The 18784-nt window shown below is 55.4% G+C and overlaps 1 protein-coding gene across 2 annotated transcripts in view; it reads left to right on the top strand.

The window, feature by feature from the left end:
* SREBF2 (sterol regulatory element binding transcription factor 2) overlaps nucleotides 1–18776 on the top strand; it is a 60626-nt gene extending 41850 nt beyond the window's left edge. For both annotated transcript variants that reach the window (XM_024737618.1, XM_024737617.1), the window contains exons 12-19: nucleotides 6145–6313; nucleotides 7796–7913; nucleotides 8752–8861; nucleotides 10023–10155; nucleotides 12620–12788; nucleotides 14878–15063; nucleotides 16648–16759; nucleotides 17221–18776. In XM_024737618.1, the coding sequence (XP_024593386.1) occupies nucleotides 6145–6313; nucleotides 7796–7913; nucleotides 8752–8861; nucleotides 10023–10155; nucleotides 12620–12788; nucleotides 14878–15063; nucleotides 16648–16759; nucleotides 17221–17441 (1218 nt within the window). In that variant the 3' untranslated portion in view covers nucleotides 17442–18776. The remainder of the gene's footprint in view (nucleotides 1–6144; nucleotides 6314–7795; nucleotides 7914–8751; nucleotides 8862–10022; nucleotides 10156–12619; nucleotides 12789–14877; nucleotides 15064–16647; nucleotides 16760–17220) is intronic.
* The last annotated feature ends 8 nt before the right edge of the window (nucleotides 18777–18784 follow it).

The raw sequence follows: 18784 nt of genomic DNA, 5'->3' as shown, positions 1-18784 counted from the left end.
TGGGCAAAGTGAATCTAGGCTGAGAGCAGTCCTAGTGCTCTGGGGCAATGGCGTTAGATTTGTAACTTCTCTGCCCCCCAGAAGTATTTTGAAGGCATTAATTTTACAGAAATACAACATACATACAGAAAAATATGCACATTTTAACTTAACAGCTCTTTTTACAAAGTGAGCTTAACGCATGTAAACAACCACCCAGATCAAGAAGTGGTACATTCCCATCACCCCCAAAAGCCTCCTGCAGGCCTTCACTCATGCTGCCCCCTGCAGAGGTAACCATCATTCTGATTTCTGTCACTGTAATTTAACCCACCTGTTGTTTGTTTTTCCTGTAAACCTTTTATTGAAGTACAATATACATGTAGAAAAGTACGCAAATTATAAATACATAGGTCAGGGACTTCCCTGGTGGTCCAGTGGCTAGGACTCCGCGCTCCCAATGTAGGGGGGCCCGGGTTTGATTCCTGGACAGGGAACTAAATCCCACATGCCGCAACTAAAAAAGATCCCACATGCTGCAACTAAAGATCCCGCGTGCCGCAATGAAGATCCTGTGTGCCGCAACTAAGTACTTATTTGGCACAGCCAAATAACAAATAAGAAAATATTTTAAAATAATATTAATAAATAAGTAAATAAATAAATACACAGGTCAGTGACTTCACAAAATGAACACACTCTTATAACCAGCAGACAGATCAAGAAGCAGAACATGACCAAGATCCCAGAAGCCTACCTTGGGCCCCTTACAGTCAGCAAACTGCCCCTTCTCTCAAGCCCTCCAGCCAGGTGACCACCATCCCCATGAAAGGAGAGTCACACATATGTCCTGTCTATGTCTGGCTGTCTTCGCTCAGTGTCACGTGTAAGGTTCATTTATGTTGCGTGTACTTACAGATTGCCCATTCTCATTACGTTATAGTAGTCCATTGTATGACTAGACGCTTATAAATGGACTTTGGGGTTGTTTCCTGTTTTTGGTTTTTGTGAATAGTGCTGCTGTGAACATCCCTGTTCATCTTTCAGTGAACATGTGGCTGCGTTTCTGGGATGGCGCTGCTAGGTCAGAGGTTATGCATATGTTCAGCTTCAGTAGACACTGCCTGACAGTTTTCCAAAGTGGATGTACCAATTTTCACCTCACCAACAGTGGAAAGAGTTCCAGTTCTGCACCCTCACCAACCACGTGACAGTGTTGTTTTTTTCGCCCTGCTGGTGGTATCTCATAGTTTTCATTTGCAATTCCCAGGTGATGAAGGATGTTGAGCACCTTTTCATTGGCCATTGGGATAGTTTGTTGGCCATTTGGATAGCCTCTTTTGTGAAAACCCTGTTCAAGTCTTTTACCTGTTTTTTATTTGTGACGCCTTTCTTTTTGTTGGTTTGAGGAGTTCTTTATTCTGGCTACGATCCTTTGTTGGATATGTGCTTTGCATATATCGTTTCCCTCTGTGACTTGCCTGTTCTCTCTCTCAATGGTGTTGATTGATGAGCACAAGTTATTTTTTTTTTTTTGGCTGTGTTGGGTCTTTGTTGCTGTGTGTGGGCTTTCTCTAGTTGTGGCAAGCAGGGTCTACTGTCTTCGTTGCGGTGCGTGGGCATCTCATTGTGGTGGCTTCTCTTGTTGCGGAGCATGGGCTCTAGGTGCGTGGGCTTCAGTAGTTGTGGCACGAGGGCTCAGTAGCTGTGGCTCGCAGGCTCTAGCGCGCAGGCTCAGTAGTTGTGGCGCACGGTCTTAGTTGCTCCGCGGCATGTGGGATCTTCCCGGACCAGGGCTCGCACGCCTGTCCTCTGCATTGGCAGGCAGATTGTTAACCACTGCACCACCAGGGAAGTCTGAGCATAAGTTCTTAATGCTCATGAAATCCAGATTATTCGTCTTTTCCTTAGCAATTAGACATTTTATGTCCTGTTTAATATATCTTTATCCTACCCCAAAGTCATGAAGATACTCTCCTATGGTATCTGCTAGTCACTCTATTTTCAAATGTTCACACATAGGTCTATAATCCACTTAGAATGGATTTTTGTATGAGTTGGAGGTAAGGGTGCAAGATCGACTTTTTTTTCATATGTATTATCTCCCAACCCCAGAATCTGTTGTTAAAATGACTGCCCTTTCCGCACCGCACCAAGTGGCACCTTTTGCTTAAATTAAATGTCCACGTGTGATGAGTCTCCTTCTGGACGCTCTAGTCAGTTCCATTGCACCAACACCGCACACCCCCAATGGCCAAGCCCTCGAATACGTCTTGATATCTGGAAGCGTCAGTCCTCCGGCTTTAGTGACTAGTGTTTGCTCTTTACCTTGCCATATAAATTTTAGGATCATCCCGTCATCCCAGAAATCCCACTGGGGTTTTGATTGTCTTTGTTGCTAAGACACAGGTGTTCTTTAATGGGCTACTCAGCCCATTTGAGGAAGGCATGTGTGTAACAGCTGAGGATCAGGAAAATGGTTCCCTAATGAGTGTCCCCCCACCCCAAAAATAGTGGGTATGCCTAACAAGCAGTGAGCAGTTTAATGTGCATTTCCTCAGTTTTCTTCCTGCACGTCAGAACATATATGCATTATAATTTATTTAATGTGATCATATCAGAAACCCTGTTTTGCCACTTGCTTTTTTCAACCAGATTATAAGTCTTGGGCCTCTTTCTTTGTTGCCTCCAATTCCACTTGCTTCTCCAGCATGTGTAAATACCATCCTTGATGGAGCCAGTGCGCCGCTGCTAGATGTTTGGGTTGTTTCCAGCATTTGCAGTTAGAAACAGTGCTGCAAGGAGTACCCTCACCCGCTTGTACAGTACCTCTTCAGGTTAACTCTAGAGGTGGTGATGCTGGGTCAAAGAGTATCAATATTTGGAAAATCAGTGGTATCGCCAAGTGTGCATTTTCAGTAAGGTGGGAAGAGGAGAGGAACCAGTCTCTAGGAAAGTAGCTGCCCCTCTCATCTGTTTGCTTCTCTTGGAAGGGGAATGAGAGACCCAGATAGTACTTTCTTAAATAGGAAGAAGCTTTGAATTTGGTGGAATGTATTTAGCCAGCAAATGAGTCAGGCATTGGGGGTCACGCAGAGGGCTGGCCTCCGTGAAAATGGTGTAGACCAGAGGTTGCCAAGCTTTCTTGGTTCGCGGCACCCTTTGTGCCTCAGTAATTTTTTTCATGGTTTCCTTGGGCTAAAGGAAATACCTAACAGTTCTGTTTGTTAATTAGGTGCAAACATCTTAATAGATATTTGTCTTAACAACTTAGTGGCCACTTGGAAAAATAATACACAAAACTGAAGGAAGAAATAATGTTTGAGTTCTATTCTTAATAACCACAGATACTTACTAATGGGATGTGTGTGCCTGCTGCATGTGCCTTCTCAGACTTTGAAATCAGGCTGGACGCCACCACCTTCACTACCTGTCCCACACCAGCTTTCACGCTGCACTTGCTTTTTATTATAACAGCCTCCAAAAACTCAGCTTCCCAAAGATGACACCACCCAGAGGACGGTCATGCAGTCTCACATTGAGACTGAACTGCCTCCATCTAGCAGTTTACATGGTGTCCGATTCATGTTGAGCATTGCTGTGTTTCCCCCCAAAGTGTGACATATCCAGCGGCACCCCTGTGGAGTTTGCTGCGGTGCTTTGGGGTGCCTTGGCACACAGTTTGAGAACCGCCGAGTCGGACTGGAGTGGGAGGACGTAACCTGGAGTTGGAACTGGTCCAGGGGTACAGGGTGGCCCTCAGGATCCGAACAGTTCTGAGTCTCCTGCCACAGCCGCTCAATTCAGCAATTAGCAGATGAGTTATGGTGGTGAGGTTGCTCCTCAGCCCCAGCTTGAGTGAATTCTGGTGTCTGTAAAATTTAGGAAATGATCATGGGGTGGTAATACCAAGAAAATTAAAAGAGCAACAGAAGTGGGCTTCCCCAGTGGCACAGTGGTTAAGAATCCGCCTGCCAATGCAGGGGACACGGGTTCGAGCCCTAGTCCGGGAAGATCCCACATGCCGTGGAGCAACTAAGCCCGTGTGCCACAACTACTGAGCCTGCGCTCTAGAGCCTGCGAGCCACAACTACTGAGCCTGCTCTCTAGAGCCCGTGAGCCACAACTACTGATCCCGCGCACCACAACTACTGAACCCTGTGCGCCTAGAGCCTGTGCTCTGCAACAAGAGAGGTGACCGCATTGAGAATAAAAAAAAAAAAAAAAAAAAAAGAGCAACAGAAGTTATTTTCTCAGTTTCCCTTCTAGAAGCCATGCCGTGGATGACTATCCCAGGATTTATATTTCTTATTAATTCAAACCACTAAACTGGAGCTCCCCCTCCTGCTGAGATGTGTTATAACTGAAGTTTTTCTTTTCTAAGAATTAAGCTTAAAAATGTATTTTAACTTAATGATTTTCTAAATCGCTTCTCTGGGTTCCTCTTGCAATATCACCTAACCAGGCTTTGTTTCTGCTTCTGTTGGTGACGCTTGGGCCCTTCTTAGGGATCAGTGGTCCTAGATTTCCCCTGGAGCAGCCATCAAGCTCCCTTGTTTGTCAGGTATGTGCTCTCAGGAGAGAGCTGGGGGCAACTGTTAGAAGGTTCGCAGTCTTCAAAGGGCCTGGAATTACCACCAAACCCCCCCCAACCTCTGTCCCCTTCAGGCTCCTCAGCTGTTGTTCTCTGACCGTTGCAGTTACAAGCTCACATCCAGGGAGGGCTTTGCTGAGGGTCAGGAGAAGGTCATAGAATTCTCTACGTTTGCTCTCCAGTCCCCTTTTTAAAGTATGTGGTCAGCAAAGAGGAGGGAAGGCCATTAGTGCTGCTGGCCCTGTGATTAGAGATTGAAGTGACATGCCCCACCTGGTCCTGTGAGTGCCGTGATAACATTAGAGAACACTTTGGCCGGGTCCTTTTCTTCTGGATTTAGGCAGCCGTCACCAGGTTCCCCGAGAAAGCCAGTCTCCTTGGTCCATGTTTCTTGAGTGGTACTTTGGCAGGGCTATTTCTGACCCTGGGCTTCAAGTCTTCTGAGGCCATCACATTAGCTGATGGCTGCTCAGAGCCCAGTAAAGGTCAGAACCATCAGACTGAACCAGACAAGGAGGTGGCTACCTTCATTGTGGAGGTGAGGGCTGCAGTGTAAAGGTTGAGGTCCACTGCCCGGCCCAGCAGCCCCTCCTCCTCTGGGCTCCCTGCATCTCACACTTCTCTCTCCCTCCATCCTTCTCTGCTGAGCTTCTCATTCAGATTGGCCTGTATCGAGTGGTTTTTATGGGTTGGAAAACATGGGTTTTAGAATAAAGATATCCTTACTCAAAAAATGACACAATTTCTGAAAACATGGTTAGACAGCATCACCCCTACAATTCTTTTTCCTGGGGCCCTGGAGTGATGTTATCCTGTGGGCAGAAGAGGGGCCTGGGAAACTGGGGCACTGGCTCTTTGAATTGTCCAGCAAAGAGGCTTTCAGGTCTTTTCTTCACTAGACCAGTGTTCACGTCAAGGACTCATCCGGGGATGGCAGGGGGTTCTCTTTAGGGGGCTGGACGAGTCTCAGGGCTGCCCTTTCACGCCAGTGCTTTCTAGAGTGACAGTAATGGTAAATAACAGTCACTGACCACTTGCTGGGTGCCTGTTCTAAACGCTTCACACTCAGAGGTAAAAGAGATGAAAATTAGTCAAAGCAGAATACGGTTTTGCCTAAAAATACTCTGAAAGATATGTAATTAAAATGACAGATGAGAAAAAGTCCCAGGACCCAGTGGGCCACCTGGCTAGGGTGCAGCGCCATTGATGGGGCTGAGGGCTAAAGTGCCGCGAGGGGCCTGGGAGAGCCCTCCTCAGCTCTGCAGTTGAATGCCAGCACAGCCTAGAACAAGATTCGAGTCGGGTTAGGCAGACCCAGCAAGACAGGGTGCAGCCGGGCCCCTGTGGGTGCCTTGAGGCCCCACCCCCATCCAGCTGGGGCTTGTATGCGGTCATCGAGCCCGGCAGACTCCACCAGGGCCATGGCCCTGGTTTCAGTGAGGGCATTTCCTTCCAGGTATGTGAGTGCCCCAGCCCTCCTGCTGACCTTCCTTCCCCAGCCTGCCTCCACCATGGTGGCGCAGCCAGCGTTCTGCCACCCTGCTGTCACCGTGGTCCTTGTCCTTCCACAGAGCTACTTCCTCAGTCGCGCCCAGAGCCTGTGTGGCCCCGAGCGCAGCGCTGTTCCCGACTCACTGCGCTGGCTCTGCCACCCCCTGGGTCAGAAGTTTTTCATGGAGCGGAGCTGGTCCGTGAAGTCGGCTGCCAAGGAGAGTCTGTACTGTGCCCAGAGGAACCCAGGTGAGAGCACCTGTGCAGCTATGAGAGCCACCAGTACCACAGGGTGGCTACACTCCAGACACGTGGGGACACAGGATGCCTCAGCCATGTTTTCCTTAAATTCAGGGAGGTCATGAGCCTGGTCAGCAGCTAAGCTGGGTTTGCAGCTCACCTCTCTCTGACATGCAGAGCCCGTGGTCCTGACATCAGTCACACCGCCACACGTTACTAATGGTGATTGAGCACCAGCTGGAATCTTGCCCTTGTTCTGGGCGCTTTGGAGACTCAGAGGATGTGTGGAGTTGCTGTTTGCTGGCCCCAATCTCCCGCTCCCCCTGGAAAGCAGACAGACATAGACGGAGCAGTTAGGGAACAACAGGCGACAGACGGTCATCAAGTGCTCAGAGTGGTGGCAGGGACAGGGCTCCAGGCGTCGGGAGGAGATGCTGGCTTGCTGTCCCTGGTGTCTGACAGTGATTGGAGTCCCCTCACCCGGCCTTGGAGCAGGAGAGGCTGTTCGGGTTGGCTCAGACTTGAGCAGCCGTGGCTTTCTGCTTTCTGTGCTTTTATTCTCTCTGAACTGGGAGTCTGGGGCGAGTCAGACATGTCCTGCAGGTACAGGGGTGTGTGTCAAACATTTTGTGGGGAAGGGAGGTTCCACCGTCGTTTCTTTTTAATAACTTTATTGCTCAAAGGAAGAGTGATGTACAACACCAGAAAGTAAGGATGAAAGCAAAAGCCATCGTAAATCTCAGCTGCGTCGCCAGGCTGCTTTGTCTGCGCCGTGGACTGCCCCTGGCTTTCTCACCTCTGGTGGCTCTGGCTCTAGGCCTTCTCGCCCAGAATGTGTTCATAAGTGTCCTGCCTCCCCGCTCTTGTCAAATTGAAACCCACATGGCTGTGGCATGTGAGTGAGGGGAAGGCTGGTGACGCCCTGCCAGCTGGGGGGGGGCCTGTCGGTGACAGTCAGCTGTCACAAGCATTGCAAGGCTTCTTGTTTAATAGGCTCAGCCAGACAATTGCTGGCCACAGGCCTCACGCAAAGGCTCCGGTAAGCGGGAGCGGCGTTTCCCTAATCCCGCCAGGCAGCAGCCGGCGCCACGTTCCCCTCTGCGGCTGTCCTCCTGAGCCACAGGAGAAGAGGCAGGCCCTGAGGCGTGCACAGGTGTACCGCCCACCTTCCCACCTCCTGCCCTCTGACGAGGCTTGTGGCCGCCACACAGCTCCCAACCTTGAACGGAAGCGCTGGCCGCTGCGCCAGGAGGCACAGCACTCCTCACACGCCCCCGGAGCCAGTCCAGGACCCACCCCTCCCCGCCCCCATCCCCACCTTCTGACTGTTCAACAAGCAGTGCTGGGGTCTCTTGAGGCCGTTTGCCCCGATTCGGAGGGGACAGCTGCTCCTCGGGTTCCTCTCCCCACCCTCTATTTTCTCTGTAAGGCCAAATGACCCCATAAGTGAGACCCACTTACCCTTCTCCTGGCCTGCCTCCTCTTCCTCAGCCGACCCCATCGCCCAGGTGCACCAGGCCTTCTGCAGGAACCTGCTGGAGCGAGCTGTGGAGTCCTTGGTGAAACCTCAGGCCAAGAAGAAAGCTGCAGACCAGGAAGAGGAGAGCAGGTACTGACCCCAGGAAGGGCCCCCTGCCTCAGGCCGTCTGCCCGGGAAGCTCAGAGGCGGCTGTGAGGCCTAGAAGGAAACAAGCCCTAGTGTAGGGTCAAGAGGGAGATCCAGTGATCCCTTCATGTTTACTTCTTGAACCTGGCAGCCCCGCGAGAGCCCTCTGCGGGCTCTGACCTGGCCTCTTTGCTTTGTACTGCCAGGCCAAGGGTATCACTTTCCGCCTTTTTCTCCTTTTTACCCATCCCTTCACCAAGTGGAGTCAGTTCTCGGAGCAGTCAGGGATTTGATTCTTTTGCTTTGCTCTTTGCCAGGGGAAGGGTGGCCTGTGGAGGGTGTGGGGTGGAATGTGGGGAGCTCTACAGAAGGCAGGCGCTCTGGCCCAGACACCTTGTGGGACCCCGACCTGTACTGAGTGTGTCAGACAGTGTCTTATTCTTACAGAGTTACTGAGTGCAATCTTTCCTTCACAGAGTCAGACCTGAGAGGCAGACGGGCCAAGGTCACTCTGGTTCACGGCCCAGGTCCTGACTGGAGTGCACCTGAGTGGAGAGGGGAGGGCGGTCCTACCTGGGAGGTCAGAAAACTTCTGGGCAGAGATGACAGTTGAATTAGGTCTTGAAGGGCGAGGGATGCAAGAGAAAGCTGGCTCTCCCGGCAGAGGGGAGAGTGTCAGAACCGGTGTCAGGGCAGCCTGGGGAGAGTGTGAGTGGTGTGAGAGGCAGAGCTCGGGGCGCCTGGTGTGGTGGGTCTCAGAGCTGGGGGCTGACCAGCCAGGCCATGAGCGTGGTCCTTGTGTACATTCTGATGTGTGTGGGACCCATTCTTTTCTTTCTAGTGAATTCTCCAGTGCTCTGGAGTACCTGAAATTACTTAATTCTTTTGTGGACTCTGTGGGGATTGTGACCGCCCCCTTCTCCAGCAGCTGTGTGCTCAAGTCAGCCCTTGGTAAGCATCTTGTGGGGCAGCTCCGCAGGCCTCAGGTCGCTTGGTTCAGCCCTTCACAGCCCTTGTGTCCCAGCGTCCAGGGTTAGTTATGAGTCTGCACTCGAGAATCTTCTCTGGATCTGAGGTGTGTATCTGCAGTCCCCATGTAGCCCTCATGCACAGTTCCCCCGTGCTGGACAGCGTTTTGGGGGCAGGAGATCATGATTCTCCTAGAAGTGTGACAATGAGTGAGTCAGTGCCCTCCCTGGGCCCTGGATGGGTGGAGCAGGTCAGGAATTCTCCCAAACGCTCAGAATGGGCAGCAAGTGGTCCCGGCACCGGGAGCTGGGGAGGGGCTCACCTTTCAATACACAGTGGTCCCCGGGGCTGCTCTTGGGTCTGACACTCTGCCAAAGAGGCCTTTCATCCGGGCATCTATATTGCCACAGTACCCGTCGCCTTGGGTGGCACAGCACAACCACCAACTGAGTTGTCACCAGGACATTCTTTGCTTCTGTCTCTAAACTGCCATCTGGGTGATGGCACACGAGCTGTCACCTCTTGCGCTTCTGAGGCTGCTGGGGGACAGCAACGCGGAGCTCCCTTCTGGCCGCTCTCCCTAGAGAGAGAAGGATCCCAGAGAAGCAGCCGCCCCATCGTGACCACTGACCTCGTGGCCTGTCTTTATTTCAGAGTTTAGAAAAGAACATGTTCTTAGGCCTTTCATCGTACAGGTTCACTGAGAAAACTTAGCCTCAGAGAGGAAAACACTAAAAAGATTCTAACCTGAGCCTGTTACTACAAATACTTTGGAAACACCACTTTTCACAACTGTTGGAAGTTTAGGTTGTTTCCAGCTTTTTACTCAAAAATAACACCACAGTGAACATCTTCGTGGAGCCTTTTTTCTCTAGGCCAATTTCTTTGTGATGGATTGCCCAAAAAAATGGCATTACTAGGTTAATAAGAGTGAACGTTTTTAAGGCTGTCAATACAGATTGCCAAATGTGTTCTGAGATGGTGCTGGTTGGTGCTTCCACCAGAATCGTGTGAGAGGGCAGCCCACAGGCCCCAGCCCATCGCCAGGAGGGAGAGATGGCACGAACGATGGGAACCAGGTGCAGCCAGCAGGCTCTGGTTTCTGTGGGTGCTGGAGCAGCGTTTGGTTCTGTTCACCTCTAGGTCCAGACGTTGTCTGTCGGTGGTGGACGTCCGCGATCACCATGGCCATCAGCTGGCTCCAGGGAGATGACGCAGCTGTGCGCACTCACTTTACCGAAGTGGAGCGTGTTCCCAAGGCCCTGGAAGTGACAGAGTGCGTAAGCCCCCCTTGACCACTTGCTTGCTTCTCTCCAGGGGAGTCCCCAGCGCCAGCTGTGCCAGGCTCACTGGGTTAGTGGGAGGGAGCAGGTCTGGGTGGCCATCTGGGTGAAGGGTCAGGCAGCCTGGGGACTACATGACAGACGGAGAGATGAAGCGAGGGGGTGAGGGCACCATGAAGAGACCAAACGTGGCGAGCACGGCTGTCCGTGTGTGTGTCACCCCAGCAGCGGTCTGTGCTGCTTCCGGGCGTCCTTGCACAGGCTGACGGGTGGGGAGAGCCGGCAGCCCCCAGCATGTTCAGAAGCTCCCGGTGGAGCCGGGCAGGGTGCTGATGGCTTACAGCCAGCACCGGCTTGTGCAGGCCCGAGGATCCTTCTCTCACGTGCCAGCACTGCATCCAGTTGCCTCTCCGCCACCCTCCACCCCGCCACTGGCGCTATCACTAAAAAGGCCTTTAGCACAAGGCATCACCGGAGAGCTTTTGACTGTCCTCTTGGGGGAATTACGCCTGCTTCTCGGGGGCGTTTGGCCCGTAGTGACGAGCAGCCCGCCGGTGTCCTGGCTGCTTCTGACTGGATCTCAGTGTCCCTGACATCCTCTGCTATTCGAGAGAAATGATAAAATGCTCCGAGACAGAAAGGCCTCACTGGGTCTTTCCTCAGAGCCAAGGCTGAGCAGATGCTTAACCAGGAGAGCGGGAGGGAGCTGAGAAAAGCAGATTGAGGCAGGTTCCCTAAAGTTGGTCTGACACTCCAGTTTCATTTAAGTAACCCATTTTTAAGCACCCTGACCAGTGAGCACCCGCTCTGTGTGTGTTTTCTCCCAGCCAACGCACCTGAGGAAACTGAGGCTCGGCGGGTAAATCATCTAAAGTCACCTCACTTCTAAGAACAGAGCCCCAGTGTGCAGCTAAGACCCCCAGCAGGCGTTCCTTCCCCCGAACTCAGTCACTCCGGGGTCCCTTTGCTCTTTAGGGATAATGATGCTGTGGGACCCCTCCCCCAATCCCAGCCTCCCCACTGTCTCCCTGACCTGCTCTATGAAACGAGGCTATGTTTCTCCAAAGAGTTGAACACCTGGCTTCTGGGGCAATGGCCGTTAGAGAACAGGTGCAGATAATGGGACCAGTACTGTACGTCACCACAGGTAGCAGCGAGTGGTATTGTGGCTACTTTACAGATGAGGAAACTGAGGCACAGATTGTTTGAATGACCATCTTAGGCGGCTTCTTAGTGGCAGCCCTGGTGGTTGAGCCTGTGTCTCTGATCCCTTCCTGTTGGCCATGAGCCGCATTCTGGGGTCTCCTGTACCTCTTCCATGATTCCGTCATTCCTTCCGCGAATACTTAGCTGAGGGCGTACTCTGTGTTGGCTGCGTTCTAGGCTCTGGGAGGCGGCAGTGAACAGGACAGCAAGTTATAGCTGTAAGCGAATAGACAGTGGCCGTCCTGCTCGGCACCTTCTCCTGTGGGAGCTGTCGCCTTTGCCTGTGCCAGGCCAGTCTCGGCTCCCGTGAAGCAGCCGGCACATCGCTGGGAGGGGTTCCGGGCCAGAGGCTGGTCAGCCTCCAGGAGTTCGCACAGCGCCTGGTGAGGGAAGGAGGCGCATAACTGGGGGAGCCAGGGGGCCTGACCCGGGGGCCAGCCAGAGGAGGCTTGTGGGGGGCAGGACAGGAGAAGGCGGACCAGAGGGCCAGGCAGGTGGAACAAGTCTCAGGAGACAAGTGGGAAAGGGTATTCCAGGCAGAGGCACCCATGTCAGCAGAGGCAAGGAGTGAGGAAGGGAGAGGAGATGAGCTTTGGTTGCCTGGAGCCTGGAGCAGGGTCAGAGGCAGATGGGAGGCAGGGCCGCGGCCAGGCTGAGAAGGGCCTTGTTTAGAGCTTGCTCTCCCTCTGCTCCCCTCACTTCCTCCTCCAGCCATGCTCGTTCCTGGATATTCTCACATGTGTCAGACACTCAGGGCCTTTGCATATGCTGCTTCTCTCCCTGGACCCCTCCTTCCTAGAAATCCACACTCCTGCTTCCCCGGTTCCTTCAGGAGTTCCCTCAGGTTCCTTCTGCGCGAGTGTCACCTTTCCAGAGAGGACGTCCTTGACTATCCTTTATAAAATGCCACCCCCTTCCTCTGCGTGACTTTCCTTCATGGCACGTGCACCACCTGGCATTACGCAGTCAGAATCTAATGCATTTATCATCCGACTCCTTCACTAGGAAATGAACGCCATCAACCTTCCTTGAATGAGGAAGGTGCTTAGGGGTGGGAAACCTCCCTCACTCAGGGCTGGCATTTCTGATCTGGAGCTGGGGATCTGGAACCATTACGGCAGCATTTGGTTTAACAGACAGACCCACGTGTCACAGCAGCGAGGGGGCAGTTGTCTCCGGCTTGGGCTCCCCCTTCATTCTCCGCAGGCGACGTGCACTGACATCCTGCCTCTTGCCTCTCTCACCGCCCAGGAGCCCCCTGGTGAAGGCCGTCTTCCACACCTGCAGAGCTATGCACGCCTCACTCTCCGGGAAGGCGGACGGGCAGCAGAGTTCCTTCTGCCACTGCGAGAGGGCCAGTGGCCACCTGTGGAGCAGCCTCAACGTCAGTGGGGCCGCCTGCGACCCAGCCCTCAGCCATGTGAGTGGGGGCTTCTCTGGCCCCTCGGGGAGGTGCTCAGCTCTGCTGGGTAAGAGCGCTCTGACCTGCCTTGAGCCCACCCAGCCCGTGGGGCTGTGTGAAAGACAGACCAGACAAGCAGCCCCCTTCCCCAGATTGTAGGCTGTGGGTCCAGGTGGGTTTCCTTTCAGTACTTGGACAAGCATGTTCCCACCTGAGTCCTGGGTCCTACGGGCCCTCAGCTTGGTCAGCCCCAGGCGAACCTCAGCTGACCAGGGCTCTGCATTTGCTCCAGGCAGCTTGCCCGACTCCCCAGGCCCCCACGGGCCCCCGCCCCCTCACATGCACATTCTGAGCCAGCTGAGCGTCCTGGGCACCCCCATGGCTGGCTGCACACCCTCGAGCGGGCAGCTGTGGTGCATTGTAGTTGCATTGCATGTTCTGGCGGTACCCATGCAATGTTTCCACAGTGCATCACAGAGGCCTGCCCAGCCCTCGAGAGACTTCCAGCCAGGCCTTGTCAGAGGGCTCTACTCTCGCTGTTGGGTCACAAGGCAGGGCCGTCCGGGAGAGGGGAGGGAGGCGTGCACGCAGCTGAAGGTGAAGCATCATCTGTTCGCAGCGGGGAGCGTGGTTTCACTCCAGAAAGGGAGACAGGAGGTGTGTCCTGGAGGGTCCGGCTCTGAGCCCCTCACTAGGGTTTGGTCTGGCACTTCTGGCTAGAGGTCCCTGGGGTGAGCCCAGGACAGCAGGCAGCCCTACAGGACAGGCAGCGTGCCGACAGGGCCCAAGACCAGAGGCTCGAGGGGGAGCCACAGCTCGCTTTGTGCGACTCCTCTGCTGGTGTCCGGTACTGTTCGTCTTCGTGAGAACTAGACTGTCTCAGCTTAGTCTGGGGAAGGAGAGAGAGGCTGCGGGCACCCTTGGGATTGGGGTTCCTGTGTGGGAGAATGGACCTAGAAGAAGGGAACTCCACAGAAGCTGGCCTCCCTCGGGTGCAGAATTCAGCCCCAGGCTGCTACCCCACCTCTTAGAAGTGCCACCTTTGTTTGAGGAGAGAGACCTCATCCGTGTCCCCCCGCAAAGCTGTCAGCAGCCAAAAAACACTGTGGCCGAGGGTCAGCCAACGTGCAGGTTCAAGGCAGGGTCCAGGTCTGGGGCAGCACGGTGAGCTTCCCAGGTCCAGCACCCTGGAGAAGGGGAAAGCCAGGCTGGACAAGATGAGGAATGGCCTGGGGGAGTCCATCAGAGCCTGAGGGCCGCATGTGACCCATCTCGAGAAGTGCTGCTCCCTGGTGCTGAGGGCCCTCTGGAGCAAGGCAGGGGGCCTGGCCTTGGTGCCTGGCGGCATCTGTGCTTAATGGCACCAGTGTGGGCTGAGGCCAGTGCTTCTGAGGCCGGGCATGGTGCCTCCACGCATTCTCTCATGTGATGCTCACTGCAGCCCTGAGGTGCCCGTTTTGTGGGTGAGGAAACTGAGGCTCAGAGAGGTTTGGTCATATGTCAGGGTAGATCTGGGTCAGTGGATCCAAACCCAAGCATTCAGCTGCTCTGCGGCTCTGCCTTGTTGGGCTTCTGTCTCCCTGACCCGAGAGGCCACTTGGGCCGGGCCTTGGTTGCCCTCTGTTGAAGCGAGCCTCTTCTCCCTGGTCCTCCATCTCCAGGCTGTGCTGCCACTTCGGGCTTTTGGATTCCACTGGAAGGATGGGGCTGAGGCACCTTTTGAGTATCTCAGCCTCCCGGCCAGCCATGGGAGGGCTCTTGTGAGGTGTGAGGGACCTGCGACTTCCTATCAGACTCGTGTCCTCGCCACTGTGTCCCCTACACGAGCCTGCAGCCTCTCTCTGAGCCTTAGCTTCCTCACCCGCAAGATGGGAGAACAGATCTACCACCTGGGGCCATGGAAAGGACTAGATGCCGTGAGCTTAAGTTCACTCTCCAGGTGTTCTCTTGCTCCCTGTGGGGTGTTTTCCAGGCTCCCCCGTCTGGGGCTCCGCCCTTCGTCCCGGAGCTGCCGGGCGTCAGGCTCGGGAGGGCCTGGTGGGTGCTGGGATCCTTGCCCCAGGAATCTGCCAGTCACCTGTCTTCTCCCTCGTGGCCTACCCTGCAGGTGGTCCAGCTGCTGACCTGTGACCTGCTCCTGTCGCTGAGGACAGCACTCTGGCAGAAACAAGCAGGAGCCAGCCAGGCCCTGGGTGAGACCTACCATGCGTCGGGCGCTGAGCTGGCTGGCTTCCAGCGGGACCTGGGCAGCCTGCGCAGGCTGGCACATAGCTTCCGCCCGGCCTACCGCAAGGTGAGGCCTGGCCCGCTGCTGGGAGAGGGCAGAACCCAGCACAGCACTGGCCTGGGGTCATGGAGTCGGTCTCCTGAGGTCAGCTGAGCTATCAGGCACTGGGCTGGGTGCCACGTATCCCTTTGTTTGGCTCATGTTGGTGGAGTACTTGCTGTGTGCCCAGCCCTGGAGCGTGGTGGTGAGCAGGCCACACGGCCGCAGACAGAGGACAACACAGATTGCGCCTCACCAGTTAAACTCGGGAATGGGGGGCTCTGGGGGCAGTGGGAGCAAGAAGGGGCTCCCAGCCTGAGCGGAGAGGGGTGGGAAGGCCACGAGGAAGCTCTCTACTCTGGCTTTCATAATTGGTGTCAGAGCAGCAGAATGCCCCTAGACGTGCCTTTCATTCTTTTTCTGAGCCACTGGGGGCTTTGGTTCTGCTGCCCGACGCCCCACGTAACATCCCCCTGGCGATGGCTACACGGTCTGAGATAAGCTCTGGGGGCAGATGTGTAACTGGGCTTACTGGACGCAAATCATTTCATGGTTTGGTTTATTTTTATTGCTAATTAGGGTAATATACTCAGCATGTTCTCGCTGCCTGAATTATTTTCCAGAAATTCAGGCGAGAAGGCCAGAAGTGTGGGGAGGGAAGGGTGCGAAAAAGAAGGGCTCAGGTTGAGGCTGCCCCCACCCTAGGGTGCTATGGGGCCCTCGCAGGGTTACGCTGTGGCCCCTGTGTGCAGCGAGCCAGGACAGACATGGCAGATGGAGTACAGTCATGTGAGAGCCACCCCCCTCACCGTGGAGAAGAGGAAGTGTGCCCCAGGCACTGTGGCCCCCATCAAAGGCTTCCTCAGAAAAGACTGCCACCTGCGGAAGCCCTTCACCGCCTCCCCCAGTGCCTTCCAGGGCAGCGCTCCTCACACACTGAGATGTTAAGGTGTAAAAGAACCTTGAGACGTTAAGAAATTAGAGACCTAGGCCTGGCCCCCCATCCCCAGTGACTCGTATTTACAGAAGAGCTGCAGACTTTCACCTGGAAACCTCTGGACCAGAGGTTACCCCGCCTCTGGAGTAATAGCCCGTGGCACCGCGGGTTCAGCTCATCTCTGTGAACTAGGCAGGGCGCTGGAACCTCCCTTTCTGAAGAAACAGGAGGCAACAGGACCCTGAACCTCCTTGGTGCCAGCGCAGCCGTCCCCCTGCTCCCTCCTGTCCCTGCCTCACCTCTGTCCTGTTTTCCAGCTGGAGGCAGCCTCCAGCGAAGTGCGGGTCCCCCCAGGCTACTTGTTTTCCAACCCCAGAGGGCGCGTTAGCGCTCTGGGTCAGCGGTAGAGGAGGCAGCCCTTGGCCTCTTTCTCAGCTCGCAGCCTTGCTCCTGCCCCACCAGGTGGCCTGTGCTGTGTTCCCCTTTCCTGCCTGGCTTGTGTCGGGGGTCAGAGTGAGGACGAGAGAGGTTGCTTTCAAGGGGTGAGCAGGGCAGGGTGTTGTGGAGAGGAGAAGGGGTGCCTTCGGGTGGCAGACGAGATGCTGCAGGGAGAGAGACCTACTGGGGCACAGACAGGTGAGGACCCCCGGCTTGTGTCCCCCTGCACCTCCCAGGTGTTCCTGCATGAAGCCACTGTGCGTCTGATGGCGGGGGCCAGCCCCACCCGTACCCACCAGCTGCTGGAGCACAGCCTGCGACGGCGCACCGCTCAGAACGCCAAGCAAGGTGAGCCCACCAGCACCCTGCGCCACGGCCTGGGCGGGCCCTGCCTGGGGAGGGGCGGGGAAACGGGGGAGGAGCCCAGCCCTGCCCTGCCCTCGGCATCTGCAGGGTTCTCAGAGGCAGCGCGACAACCGAGGAAACCCGAGGCTTGATTTGGTGGGTGCCGGGGGAGGGTCCATGAGGTGCTGTGGGGCTGGGACAGCCTTGGTCGCGTTGTCACGGGTCCAACTCCGAGTGAGGAGGGGACGGCTGCGCTGATAGGCCACACCTCGGCCCCGCCTCGGAGTAATAGCCCGTGGCACCGTGGGTTCAGCTCATCTCTGTGAACTAGGCAGGGCACTGGAACCTCCCTCACTTGGGGGGTGTGAGGATTAAATAAACCAGCTCACACCGAGCCCTGGGAACAGCGCCTGCGTCCTGGCGGGCTCTCATCTCAGCGAGTGCGTGTCTCATCGTTCCCACAGGAGAGGCGGACGCCTGGCCCGGCCAGCGAGAGCGGGCCACCGCCATCCTGCTGGCCTGCCGCCACCTGCCCCTCTCCTTCCTCTCCTCCCCGGGCCAGCGGGCGGTGCTGCTGGCCGAGGCCGCCCGCACCCTGGAGAAGGTGGGCGACCGGCGCTCGTGCAGCGACTGCCAGCAGATGATTGTCAAGCTGGGGGGCGGCACTGCCATCGCCGCCTCCTGACCCCCGGCTCTGCCCACCTCGGCCACCACTTCCCTCTGTCTCTCAGTCTCTCCCTCCCTCCTCCCTCTGTCTGTGTTCCTCTTCCTCCTCCTCTGCCTCCCAGTCTCCCTCCTCCCTCTGGGAGCTGTGGGATGAGCCGTGGCTTCTGAGCTGTCACCTGCCAAGGCTTTTGGACCACCTCAGGCTAGTGGGCCCCTTGGGCAGAGCCCCTTAAAGCTGCTGTGGATAGATGCCCACAGTCCAGGCCCCAGTGGGCCTGAGAGAGGAAAGTCAGGGCGGGGCAGGAGTTGGGGGCGCCCTGACGTGGAAGCGGCAGGGGGAGCTCCCAAGCTGCCCGGCCCCGCCTCCATTCCTCCCACACTCTCTCCTGTGAACATCTCCCCGCCTTTTCCTGCTTCCTTGTTGTTTATCAGGCTTTCCCTCTGGGGGACTTAGGTCTCTGGGCACCAGAGCGCTTCACCCTTGGCACTGTGCCCAGCACGCCCCCCCCTTTTTATACGAATGTTTTTATATCAGTGTGCTTGGGGTTGCCGTGATGCAGGGCTAAGTTGCTGTGGCATCTTTCTTTCTCTCCCTGGGTCTGCGTCCCTCCCCTGTGCCTAACAAAGCCAGTCCATTGTTTTCTCTTTACTACACACGAGCCAGGGAAGGAGGGAGCCCAGCCCTTGGGAGGTGGGTGGGAGGTAGGGGGCAGACCTGGGGATGGATGAAATAATGTCGGCATAATTTTTTAATTTTTTAAAAAATAAACGTTATCTTATTTAAGTGTCCTGTTCCTTCCCACTCCCCCGCCCCCTGGGATGTCAGCCCAACCTTGGGTTAGTCCCAGGGGGTTGGGAAAGATGAAGCCACCCATTAAGGACTGGGGACCAGGGGCCTTCATGGGTTCTCAGCTCCCTGTCACCCCAAATCCTACCTCCATAGTCTGTTTTTATCCCTAATTCTTGACCTGAAAATAAGCCAGGGTGGCAGGGACCAGACCCCAACCCCTCCGCAGTGACAAGCCCCTTTTCAGGGTGGGCACAGTGTTGCCCAAGGTGGGCACTAGGAATGAAGCCCCCTTCCTTGAGGCGGGGGGCCTGGAAGGAAAAGTGGTCCCACTTTTCTGGATCCCTTGGCTTGGTGCCTACCCGGAGGCCATTTCTCCTGGGACCCGAGGGCTGCCTGGTACCCCGGGGCCTGCTGGGAGGCTGAGAGGGGCTGTCCTCCCTCCCTCCCTCCCTGTGCTTCTCACCCACTCAGGCTGGTTGGGGCAGAAAGTGGGCTGGGACCCCAGCACAGATGGGGGTACACAGCAGGGAGGGGCTCCTCTGGCCAAGTGCAGGCTGGAAGTCAGCTGGGTC

Source organism: Neophocaena asiaeorientalis, unplaced genomic scaffold (assembly GCF_003031525.2).
Source record: "Neophocaena asiaeorientalis asiaeorientalis breed wild unplaced genomic scaffold, Neophocaena_asiaeorientalis_V1.1 scaffold242, whole genome shotgun sequence".
Taxonomy (NCBI): Eukaryota; Metazoa; Chordata; class Mammalia; order Artiodactyla; family Phocoenidae; genus Neophocaena; species Neophocaena asiaeorientalis.
The sequence above is the reverse complement of the archived record's forward strand: the minus strand, read 5'-3'. Positions and strand labels throughout refer to the sequence as shown.